At 45.4% G+C, this 12,793-nt stretch overlaps 1 protein-coding gene across 1 annotated transcript; it reads left to right on the top strand.

Moving 5' to 3' along the window:
* Positions 1-5,207: 5,207 nt before the first annotated feature.
* Positions 5,208-12,710, top strand: LOC104312788 (ankyrin repeat domain-containing protein 40). Its single transcript, XM_069799183.1, has 5 exons — positions 5,208-5,618; positions 6,340-6,488; positions 7,966-8,451; positions 8,980-9,155; positions 9,884-12,710. Exons 1-5 carry the CDS (start codon positions 5,485-5,487, stop codon positions 10,025-10,027), a joined length of 1,089 nt encoding a protein of 362 aa, XP_069655284.1. The 5' UTR covers positions 5,208-5,484; the 3' UTR covers positions 10,028-12,710.
* The last annotated feature ends 83 nt before the right edge of the window (positions 12,711-12,793 follow it).

Raw genomic sequence — 12,793 nt, 5'->3', positions numbered from 1 at the left:
TTTTAGTTACAGCTTTGCTAATTCCTCTGTTGAATTGTATAGCGTCTGGTTGAAAGCCCATCCAAGTCAATGGAGAGTTTCTAATTGACTGGCCATGTCTCAGGACCATGAAGAGTGCACAGGGCATAGCCCCTAAGTGTAACCGGTTATGATTTGCATTTGTGGCTTTCTCCTTGATGGCCAAAACACAACCTAAGGAGAATCCAGACACCTTGATCTGGTCTCCTGCATGGGGCCAGCTTCTTCTAAAGAAAAAAACCCTGCAGAAACAAATGTAGACCTTGTTTTAGCATGAAAATTTTTTTCTTAGGCATGCAAGTGAACCATCTCCATCATCTTGTTAACAGCCTGTGCACTTTCCACAGGAGTCAGCTCCTGCGGGAGATGAACTGCAACAAGATCCACAGAAGCCTTTTGGCTCCGAACACCTAGATAGGACATGGCCCTACGCACGCGTCAGGCAACTACATACATTTGCCCCATGTCCCCAGGGTGAGCCTGTTTCATGGCTTGGGAGAGCAAAGTGAGGGACGACAGACACAGGCAGAGAGGAATGCAGCCAGATGTCTGGAGAAAAAGCAAAGGCGGCCCCTTGTCTGCCCAGTTTTCTGGGTTAGGACATCTCTTAGCTCAGAGGGGACTGGGCTCACGCCTGGGGACCCTACCCACTACTGCAACACAAGCAACAACAACCCTCAGCGGCAGAAGTTTGGATCCATGGCACTGCAGCTCAGGCTTGTCATTACTTCAAGCCAAACTGGCTTTAAACACTAATCCACTGAACAATTTCCAGTTGTTATCAAAATCTATTGGACTTCTTAATCACGAGCTGATGTACCACCCCCCTCAGGTTCCAGTTCCCTGACTTGTTTGTTCAGAAATTATTTATTTGTCCTACAAATAGGAACAATGTTATATTAACAAACGAAAAAAATCAGCTGCGCACCATGCCCGATTTCTAAAGGCATGTGACTGCCTGAGCAGATCCTTCCCCTGCAGATAACCGTTCCCCCAAATATCAATGCCATTTTCCAACCCCTCCCATCAAATTTAACTCCATGCTGCAGGCATGTACATCCGTGTGCATGTGTATGTGCTCACACCTGCTGAAAAATCTCTTTCTTAGGCACTCAGGTTCCCCTCAAGCCCCTGTGGGATGCTCAGCAGGGCTGAAAATCCATGGGATAGCTGGTTGCACTGCGATTCAGGGAAGCTCCAGGTGGCTAAGACCTGTCCTAAATCCCAGCCCTCTGTACCACTACCAGTGTTGCAATTCCTGCCTGGTGATTTGGTGAAAAGAGCCATGATTTTAAGTCAAAAGAAAGATGATCAGTGAGTTCCCTGCAACTTTGCAATTCACTGGAAGGATTTATCTGTCTCATCAAGAATAGAGAAGCTAAAGGTAGGGCCCCAGCCACCCTGCCTCGGGTGCTCATCTTGCCTGACACTAGACAGCTGGAAATTACTGGGTTCACAGCTCGTTACCTTTGGCTCCTTTGACAGCAGGTAGAACACAATAGGCATCTCCAGAGGATGATTAGTCTGCACTATTCTTAGACACCTGCCCCAGGATGAGATGAATCAGCTTCTGTGCTGCATGTTTCTTCCCAGGGGCACGAAGCGAGCATTTGGGTGACGCAGGCTCAGACTTGATAATGTGGAGCTTCGAATGTAACCTAATTCACCTACAAACTCTCACGCAGGGACTTCCATGGGGTCAACACAAAAACTGGTATACTATAAACTGCTTCTCCCATGTGACTTTGATTCCGCCTCTGAAATTGTCTTCTCTGCATTCAAACACTCATTGAAAAGCCCAAAGTAAGCAGCGTAGATTAGTTTAAATCTAGGTGAATATTGGGTTTGACTTTTAATTCATTCCATCTTTATTCTCCACCAGTCCTGCCATTTCCCTGAGCCTTAATGCCATAACGGCTTTAAATCTTTCTCTGTGTGTGTATGCACATTAAATATAAAGTTTAAGGTTTCCAAATATCCCTAAATCTTATTTCTAATACTCTTACACAAGTGCAGGGTTGGTTGAAATTACCAGAAACATTATTGTGGTGGGTTGGGTGGGGACTGGGTGTTTCAAGTAAAATTGTACAGCTGTATCACTGTGTAACTGGGAATTAAGCCTTTAAAACAATGTTTAATAATAATTTTAAATGACTGAGAACTTGGTTAAAGGAGTTGGGGAATGAAACCTGAAATGCAAAGGGAGTGAAAAACTTCCTAAGCCTTAAAAAAAACCAGCAGCAAAGAGCAAACAGACAGACCATGGTTTCTCCAAAAAAGGAGAAAAGAACCAATCCAGAGGGTCAGTCACAGTCAGAAGCTTGCAAAAAGACAGATATTAAAACTAAACCAATAAAATCTGGAAAACTTGTTCTGAGGACAAAGAATGGCCCAACTCTCCCTTGTGGTTACCCCAAGCAGCAGCAGGATGTCCAAGCATGTAACAGCTAAGCGCTGGCTCTGCACTGCCAGGCATGCCCCAGCGTTCCCAGCGATGCCTTCAGGCTGTCAGGGCTGTGCCCAAGGCTGGTTGATATCGTTCCCCCTTGGGTGGTGAACGCACAGGGAGCACTGAGCACCTGTAAATCACAAAGAAAACAAATATCACTTATCTGGGCTCCACACACACACACTCTCGCTGTGGCTCAGATCTCAGCATGTTCCCGCTGAAGGCCCAAGGACATTTAGCAGGCACATTTGGGAAGCAAAGTGACTGCTCACTTTTGCGCAGTCGAGCCATGAGCACGCAGCACTGGGTGCGATTCCCAGCCGCTTCCAAAGGCGATGGCCAGCCCTCTGCCGGCATCTGCCTCTTTGCATCCGGACCTACGCAGCCCCCGCTGCTCTTGGTAGGGAGGTGTACACACGTGCGCCCTGCACAGGTACAGGCATCGTGTGGGCTTGCCAAGTACGGGCACAAACCCAGCTGCCATATGGGAAAGGGGAGGGAAGGAGCAGGGAAAGAACATGGTTTTGGCTTTGCTCGGTTTTGGTGTGTGCAACGCTAGTGCCGATAAGCGGGGAGGGGGCAACGCGTGCGAGGGATTCTGAGGCTCCACGCGCGAGGCACGAGCAGGAAGGCTCATGGCAGCAGCGGGGAGTTTCGAGTCAAGTGAACTCGCTGCTAATCCTCTTCTACACAGTCCTTCTTGCAGGAGGAAATCTTATGACTCCAGGGAGAAGTACGTTGTGTAACTAAGCAATGGTGAACCCGAGTTGCATTTAACAGGGCTTGGCACAAGCACGACAGTGTAGGATACTCATCCCAAGAGAGCGTGAGAGAGACCGTCTCAGTGCATCGCCCGCTGGCTTTGAGTCCTTAAAAGCCCTGGTGTGGCCTTGGGAGAGGAGCTCAAGTAGAGGGGGGAAAAGACAAAAAGAAAGAGAGTCCCATAAGCCTAAAGAAATCAGCTCACTGCGCAGGGCTTCCCTGTGCTTGTTGTTGAAACATTGCATAATGTCCCTTCGCACTGCACAGAGCTTTGAAATCTGCAGGCTCAAAGCTGTATGGAGGCACTATGGATGTGCCGAGACAAATTTAAAGGCACTTTACAATTACAGCAAGAAGCACAAAGCCACACTGCGGGCTCCTCTTGCTGTTCCACCGTGACATCTAGTGGCACTGTGCAGTTTTACTGATGAACTAGGGTCTGTGTTTCTGTTTTTAGGCCTACTCGTGCACTTGTCTCCTGGATAGCTTTTCCCCATCGGTCTGAGAGGTGTCACATAGGACTTTGGAAAAGGCTATTTTGCCACTTTATCCTATTGGATTTTTCCAGATTTAACAAGTTGGGACTTAAAGCTTTCACAGTATGTGAAAGAGCGTTCTGCTTCCTTGAACGTATCGCCAGGCCTCCACATTTGTGTGCCTTGTCTTTGTTTTACCAACTTTATGCCACAGGTGCTGAAAACAGAGAAAAGAGCTCATGGGCTAAAAAGCGTGATCATTTAGGACAGCGAGTTAAAATAAAAAGATCTAGGTCACAGCAGCGTCCACTTGAAGGCTGGTCTTCCCCGTCTCTGAGGTTTGAATTTGCAGTTGTTGCGCGTAAATCTTGTTTGCAAACCATTCTCTAAATCGAATTGTTTCTCATACAGTTGGTCGTGTCTTTTGGTATGAGCCGGGCAAACTTTTTGCTCAGCCTCTTGCAGTCTGTTTCATGAGACCAACAGCATGTGATCCGGTGTTAAAAAATTGCCACTGAGTCACTGTGTAACCTTTGTCATGCTAGTTAAAAATGTCACCGTTTGTGCGTGTCCCTCCTGCGTTCACAAGGGCGGTTTGCATGGGCACTCGCTTAAGAGAAACAGAAAGGTCTAGCCTGTGGGCTCCAGCCTCTCCTGACTGATTAAAAGGAGGATTATTGTCCCTCCTTTTCTGTGTTTTGAAGCTTCATTTATATTGATAGATATTCAGGAACTGTTTGGACTGTAAATGCTGCAGGCATAATCTTCACATAATTGCCACAACTGCCACAGCAGGAACACAGTCCAAAGCGACTGCAACCCAAGTCCTAAATTAAACAGTAGGTTAAAAATACTGTCACTAATAAGAAAAGTGAGCAATAAAAGAGAGGCAATGAAAAAAAAAAACCCAGCTTAGTGCAAATTTCTGATTGGTGGCAGACACTGATGCCAAAATAGAAACCCTGGAGTTGAAAAAGAGCTCCCCAACACACGCCGCAGTGATTTAATTAAGACCCAGAGAGGCAAGGGCTGGGAATTAGGGGTGCCAGGGCTGGGGGTGCCCGGGGAACCCCCGGCAGGTTTCGCTGCCGGCCCATGGCTTTGGAACCCATCCTCTGCCTGTGGCCCCTGCCCGTGGCGGCCTCACGGCTTCAAGGCCGGAGCCAGGCAGCGGCGGCTCAGCCAGTTAAAAAGCGGGCAAAGCCGGCTTGACGTGCCTTTGCCGGGCAGGCAATTTTGAAAAGCGGCTTCTTCCCTCTTCTCCCAGGAGCCGTCTCCCCTCAAACCTCCGCGCGGGGCTGGGGCTCTTTGCCGGGCAGGGCAGCGGGCGAGGGCGGCAGGAGACCCTGAGAGGAAACGCTTCAGTTTTGGTGTTTTCACCCCGTCTGTGCCCCTGCGTCACCCCAAGGCCCGCGGGTCGGTTCCCTTCCAGCCCGCTCTGCCCTCGGGCATTCCCCTGGGGAGGGACAGCGGCCGCGGCAAGCCCTGGCGCGGCCCGCACCCCGCCCCGGCCGCGGGCACAAAATGGCGGCGGCCGTGAGGGCGCCCGCCGGAGCGAAGGGCCGGGGCGGCGGGCGGCGGGGCGCAGAGGGCCCGGCGGCGCGGCGCTGAGGAGGCCGCCCGGCCCGCCGTCCCCTCGCCACCTCGTGACGGGCTCCGGCCGCCCCGCCGCGGCGGGGAGGGGCTGCAGCGGCCGGCAGCAGCCGGGCCGAGGTGGTGGCGGCGGCGGCGGCGGCGGGGGGTGCCCTGCCTGGCGTCTGCCGGCCCCGGGCATCGGCGATGAGCGGCGCCGCGGAGGCGCGGGAGCTGGAGGAGCGGCTGCGGGAGGCGGCGGCGCTGGGGGACGTGGAGGAGGTGCGGCGGCTGCTGGGCGCGGGGGCGGACATCAACTCCCGCAACGAGATCAACGGCTGGTGAGGGGCGCCGGGGGCGGGCCCGGCAGGGCCGGGGGCGGCGGGGTCCCGTCCCAGCGCGCTGCGGCGGGGAGGGGAGTAAAGTGCCTCCTCCCGGGGAGGGGGTCGGGCTGCCCGTTCGCGGAGGCAGGCCCGGAGCTCGGGGTTGCTGTCGGGCCCGGCTGCCTGCTGGGGAGGGAGGGGGACGGGACTGGCCCTGCCCTTGCCTTGCACGGGGTGTTGGGGCAGACGTGTGGTGGGCTGGGGGGGTCCCCGTGTGAGGCTGGGCACCCCTCCTTAGACCTAGGGGAGAGCTGCTTTGAGGGCGCAGCTCTCCTGTTTCTTAGTTTTCCTGTTGACAAAAAAGGAAATGCTAATCTCGGGAGGCTTTGAGATTTACTCCTAAAGAGGATCATCATAAAAGGAGGCCACCCTCCTTCCACCCGTCACTACGGGTTTGCTGGAGGACCTCTTCTGAAGTCGCTGTGTCCACCAACACAGTTAGGACAGCGGTGGAGACTCCCTCTTTAAGCTCTAGCGAGGCAAAGGAGGGCCTTGCCCTGCAGAACTTACAGTAGATTCATCGCTTTTAAAAAGTGATGCAATGAAGGAAACTTTATTTCCGGTTATTTATTGTCGCTCTACATGCAACTCAGGTGAATTAGGATGGGCATCTTAGGAGGAGCCGGGGCGATACAGATCTGAGGCTGACGGCACAATCCCTCTGCTTCCTTCCCCGCAGGACCTGTTTGCACTGGGCCTGTAAGCGGAACCATGCTCAAGTGGTGTCCTGCCTGCTGGGTGCTGGTGCAGATAAGCAGATCCTCACAGCTAAAGGAGAGCTGGCTGCACAGCTAACTTCGAAACCAGACATCCGGAAGATTTTGGGAGGTACCGTTCCCATCTTAAAAGTCATCTAGAATTCTTGGTCTAAAGAGAAAAGCATTTTTAGTGCTTTTATCTGAGGCAGTAGATTGACAAAACTTTGCCTAGGACTATTGTATCTCATTAGATAGCGCTGATTTATAACTGTAATTCATACTCGGGGAAATAGACTTGGGGATTTCAGGTGGGAAGGCCTTTTATTCTGACCTGCGTCATCAAGAGATTGAAGAGCTGTATACTTTGGGAAGTGTGCTGCTGCAGTCCCATTTGCTCTCATTAAGCAAAAGGTAGCATGCAGGCTGCAAACGGAGGCTTTCAGAATTGTACAATTTGACTGTTGTCTGACCATAAGAAATCCACTCAAAACAACTGCAGCATTTCAGAATTTAAGGCTTCTGAGCATTTTGTTATACTGTGACTTGCAGTATGATTAATTTTTTGCCCCATAATTCTGTCATCTTACACTTTTCATATGCACAGCAAACCTAGATGGATGTGACACTCCTTGAACACTGCCAGTGCCTATTTCCACCAGCATCTAGGTACTGTGCTCCAGATTAAAATTTTTAAGTGCTTCACCTTTGGAAATGTTGATCTTCTCTCTTCTGCTAATTGCACTTAAATTGCTCTCCACAATTACATACTCTTACATCAACAGTGCAGTTATCTTAAATGAAGTTGCAGCTAAATCACGAGTAAGGTGACAACAGCCACAACTGAAGGAATGCCATGTTCTTTGCATGAGCATTTTTGTTTTCTTTGAGCAAGGTGCTCATCTCTTGGACTTAGTTCATGGCAAATGACTTGCATTCTGTTTTTAAAAATCTAAACTGTCAAGACCGTGCGTGAATGAACGCTGTTCATAGTTGCCTCATTTTTCTGTCCGTTAAGCTTTCATGTGTTTCCTGGGGAATAAACACTTATCACTTATATTCTCCTAAATGTTTTTTATTCTGGAAGTGTAGTGCTATTGAGCAATATTTCTGAACTGCTTCGACATTAATATTAATGTCCTGTAATCCTCAGTCAGGCAAGAATGTCATTTACTGCAGTCATTTAAGCCAGAGAAGAGTTGGCTTGAGTATTCTATCAAATTGTCACTTACCTGAAGAAATACTCTGTTTCATTTGTTGGCATGGGTCATAATAAACTGTTTACAGCAGTGTTATTAAAACCATTGTAAAATGAGATTTAGTGAAGAACTACGGGTCATACAGTTATTTTTTTCCCACTTTGCTTTTAAAAAACACAATACATTGTAGAAATCTGTAGATTTTTCTTTCATTTCACAGCTACTTGCTTTCCAGGTCTTACATGCTTATGATACATTAGTATCATCCTTTGATTACCTCAGAATGTGATGTAGTTTTAAGACACAATGGAAAACTAACTATATTCAAAATGAGAAAGATCTATCCAGTAACGTGGTGGGTTTTTTTCTCTCTCCATTCCCCTACCCCCCATTTTTGAACTTCATTAATAGAGGAAGAACCTGAATGTCAAGGAGTGAAGGATTTAAGTTTGCCAATTGTTGCAAACTACTTGGCCAACCCGCCATTCCCTTACGTTTACACTGAAGAAAGCATTCCAGACAGCTTGGCAGAATCCCAGAATGAAAGTGCTTCCACCTCTTCTGCTTCCCAGTGTGAAACTAGTCCTTGTTCATCAGCAACTCAGGTTGAAAGCATACGCACACCTACGTCATGCAACAGCGAAGATGATTTCCCCGCACTAGACGCTGCAGAACAGCTGCCCGCCCCGTCAGCAACTATCGCAGCACCAAAATCCATCAAGCCTGAAGTACAGAACGGCCCCGTTTGCCAGCCGCCCTTGCCTCACAGCAGAGGTCTGTTCTCTCCGGTAGCATCCAAACAGGCTGTACCTCTGCAAAGCGACAGTTCACCTACAGGTCCCGCGCCGACGTTTCAGCCCTTTTTCTTTACTGGAACTTTCCCATATAACATGCAAGGTAATGAAGAGTAATTTCCCATCCGTCTATTGTATTTTGGTTCCATATTTTTATTAATGGGTGAAAGATAAAGAATCATTCTATTTTCAGACTCGTGGAATAGAGGCAGAGATGTTGAATTCTTCGGCCAAAAGTACCCAGAACTATTTTTTTCTGCCCTGCTAAGTAAAATAACTGTTATACTGTATTTTAAACATAGTAATACTTTGCAAACCAACAGAAAGATCAGTCCAAGCAACATAAAAATTCAAATTTTGCACTATGTAATATAGCATCAAATGCATTTCTGGTAACGACTTTGTGACTGGATGGATCGGATTTTTAACATTGTAAACATGGTTCCCCTGTGTATTTCTTGCTGTTGAAATGGAAGCTTCTATTAACTGTACAGTATTTCTCAGTGAGATAATAGGTATTGTATTATAAAACCTGAATTCAAAAGGTAATAGTAAATACTTCAATGTTAGGCTTGGGTTGATTTTTTTTTTTATTTGAGGAAAAAATCCTTTTAATCTTTTTTTCAATCAGAACTTGTGCTGAAGGTGAGAGTCCAGAACCTCAGAGACAATGACTTCATTGAAATTGAACTGGACAGACAAGAACTGACCTATCAAGATCTGCTCCGAGTGAGTTGCTGTGAATTGGGTGTTAATCCGGAACAAGTAGAGAAGATCAGAAAATTACCTAATACACTAGTAAGAAAGGTAAGAATTGAAATTGGAGATTAATTTGACTTTGCACTTTGCAGACATCAGAGAAGGTATTTTTGTAAAAAGATGGGCAAAACATGGCCTTGCTAAAAAACCAAAAACTGACTTAAGCTCGCAAATTCAAGAGGATGTTGGACTTAAAACTTCATCATAACTTACTTAAAAATATTTTGTCAAAATAGACAGACTATTTCAGCTCCTAAAGTGCACAAAACTATTACAGCTTCATTTTTTTTTTTTTTTTTAATATATCGGAAATGGTGCATTAGTGTGCTTTTAACATAACTGCCATGCACTACTTCACTGTTTGCTTGCCTAAAAAGAACAAACAGTGAGGGGGGAAAAACCCACAAATTGGCATGTGCATCATTTAAAGATAAGGCTGTTAACAAATGAACATGCTCTTCTGTTCCAAAAATACCTATTGTGGAGGTCTGTAAATGAAATGCATTTGGTCACAACTCTTAGTTAAGTGACATGCACAAACACAGTCAAATCATAATGAGGTTCAAGGAGAAAAAAATGTACAGTTGAAGGAGAAAAAAAAACCAAACATGCTTTGAAAGAAAGAGCATATACTGGTAGGATTTTTTGCTTTCATTTATTCTTATTGAGTGTGACCTCTCTGGCATTTTAGTTTTTGCTTCCTTCAGCTATTATTATAAATAATAATAACCAGATATGTTTAGAAGGAATGCATAGTTCTGTCTGTTCTTTGAAAGGACAAGGATGTCGCCAGACTTCAGGACTTCCAAGAGCTGGAGTTAGTTCTTGTGAAAAGTGACAGCTCTCCTTTCAGAAATGCTGCATCAACTTTGACTGAGAGACCGTGCTACAACAGCAGAGCATCAAAGCTGACTTACTGACTCTTCTAGATACATCTACTGTACGAAAACCTGGTAATTATATGCTGCTGCCTTTTGAAGGCAGTGAATTAAGCGTGTGTAAAACCTTAAGTTATTGTTAGGGTTACTATTTTAACTAATAGTTTATCTTTTGTATTTAATATCCCCTTTACTTTTATTTTTTTACTTGATACTGTATTCAGATAAGGGATACCTCATTTGTCTACTAAAATCACATGCTTCCAATGTATTTCAATGAAGTTTATTGGTTGTATTTGGCAACAGAGGGCAGGAAAGACTTAATTATTGATATGACAAGTATGTTGAGTACTCCCACGCTTTGACCAAATAAGACTCATGGAAAAGAGATTCAGGAAATCGTGTGTGTGTGTGTGTATGTGTATGTGTGTGTATATATATATAGTTTTTAAACATCAGAGGGTATCTGGCATACAATGAACAGTTGCTCTCTAAAAATGTAAAACTTGCAAGTCCTTAATCTCTTGCCCCTTCACAAAGACTTACCCAGATGTGTTGTCTTGCCTGCTGGGGATAGAAATATTTAATGCTCTGAAGTGACAAGAAAAATTTTCACGGGGCTGAAAATTAAGTGGAGTAAGAATGTCCACGTTTAAATGTTTCCTTCCCATATGAGAATACTGTAACTTAAGTGATGGCATCCCTCCACCTCCACAAAAAAAATATGGAAGCCCCTCTCTTAATTCAGGAGCATTTAAGTCACAAAGCAAGTTAAAGTGCCCTTTCAAAAGAAAGCCCTTATGTTTCAGGAGCGAGGGAGGAGATCACAAATCTCTGTCCATGGTTTTATTTATTTATTTTCCCAACGATGCGAGGAGACTATGCATTACTGACACCAAAAGTCAGTACTGTTAAGGTGGGTAACTTCTTTATGGCCCACCCTCACAGACCAGTTACAGGACGTGTGGTTAGCTTCTGCTGTGTGAGGAGCAGAAGCACAACAGTATACTCTTGAGGTATCACAACTGTAAGGAGCATACCATGGTCTTGATTAGCCATACTAAACTGGAAACATCCACCATTAGCAAATAAATAACCTGTAACTTTACACATTGCACAGTCTACTATCACCTTTACATAAGTGTCCGAAGTTTTAGCCAGGTGAGTACCAAAAGGGCTGAATGCCTCCAGGTGCTTTCAACTGATTTTTTGGGGGGGAAAAAACCCAACCCAGACTCTGGTTAAGCTACAGACTGCTTAACTTGCACTTAAGCAAGTCAGTAATGAAAACATCCATCTGTGGTTTTATGAATGGCAGAAGTCAGTCATTATTAAAACACACCTTGACGTCATTCCCTTTCAGTCCGAACAAAGTATTTAAGTCACAGCATTGCTGACGTATTAACAGCCTGCAGCTTTTCCTGTTAACATGCTAGTCTGCAAAGTCACACCTTAGGAGGCTTTTTGTTTTCTTTTGTACCAAAAACTACAATGATGACCTTTGCACCAAAAACCTTAATTGGGCACTGGGGTAGGTGGAGGAGTGAGGGATTTGTATTTTTCTGGACTTGAGCTGCTTCCCCACCCCCACCCCCAATAGTATTGATTTTCCTTCCATCTCTGCTTTATTAAGCTGCACTAGAGCAGAGTTTATGCACAGGTAATGCAGCGTTTGTTGTTGTTGATCTGGATTGTAGTGTTGACATTCAGACCATAAATAGTACAATCAACATGTTTTGGTAGGAGCAGCATGGCTGCCACCCTATCTTAGCTTCCTGCAGCACACATGCTTTATCCTTGAAGTGGCTCCTCCAAGTGAGGTAAGTAAAAGCACGCATGTCTGAAGAACATAGAAACCCCTTCTGCCAGCAGAAGAGACGCTTGACTCTGGGTTCAGGATTGTATCACATTACTTAAGCTTAAAATTTTTGCTTAGTGCATTCAAAATAATTATCATCCTTTCCCGCTTGCTCCATATAACCTCTTACCAGTTACTTAAACTCTGCTAACTCCCTGTTCTCAGGCCTGGCCCTTCTCTATCCAGGAGCTGGGCTACTTTAAAGCCCAATTCAACTCCTGGTAAGCTCGAGACTGTGACACAGTATGAAGTAAAATTTCCTAACTATGGCTCCCACTTTGTTTTTCTTGTAGGACAGGAAAGGAGTTTTTATTTTAACAATTGTACATTTATCTTTTCAGCATAGCTTGGAGGCTAGTTCACATTATGTGCAATAACTGTTTGAAAAACAGTAGTAGTTAAATGGCTCAAAATTAAGAGTACCTAATTTCTTTTCAGTTCCTTTGTTTAGGAAATCAGCATAAAGACTGCCTCCACTAATTACTGAACATTCAGCTACAGGAGCAGCTGGTTTAAAAAAAAGCTTTATTTGCTCTAGTTTCCACCAAGAATAATTGTTAATGTGATAAGACTAAAACTTTAATCATGATCTGACTGTAATAATAACAGTAAGTCTATGCATTCAGAGAAATATTTTTGTATGTTTTATGCAGTTTGATAAACTCTAAGGCACACTAGTTATGTTAACTGGTTTTTTTGGTTTGTTTTTTTTTTTTTCTTTGAACAATAAAGTGTTGGTATGACAACTGAAACTAAGTTTACAAAACTTACTGTTCTTCCAAGGACAACTTTTGTTTGCACTACAAACTTGTACTGAACTGACATTGCTACTCTTCACTTATATTAAAATATCTGTTGTTTCAAGTACCTAGATGTCTTCCTTTTTCGGGGGGGTGGGTGTGGGGGGATGATACATGGCACTCTAGAGGGGACAGGACACTAAAATTTTA

The sequence above is a fragment of the Haliaeetus albicilla genome, chromosome 12 (assembly GCF_947461875.1).
Source record: "Haliaeetus albicilla chromosome 12, bHalAlb1.1, whole genome shotgun sequence".
Lineage (NCBI taxonomy): Eukaryota > Metazoa > Chordata > Aves > Accipitriformes > Accipitridae > Haliaeetus > Haliaeetus albicilla.
This window is presented reverse-complemented; position numbering and strand designations above follow the sequence as displayed.

Bases quoted from the DNA above. Each gene is read 5' to 3' on its own strand.
- LOC104312788 (XM_069799183.1), top strand. From the start codon at position 5,485: ATGAGCGGCGCCGCGGAGGCGCGGGAGCTGGAGGAGCGGCTGCGGGAG. The intron at 8,452-8,979 runs GTAATGAAGAGT...TTTTTCAATCAG, and splicing joins TTTCCCATATAACATGCAAG to AACTTGTGCTGAAGGTGAGA. The intron at 9,156-9,883 runs GTAAGAATTGAA...GTTCTTTGAAAG, and splicing joins CTAATACACTAGTAAGAAAG to GACAAGGATGTCGCCAGACT.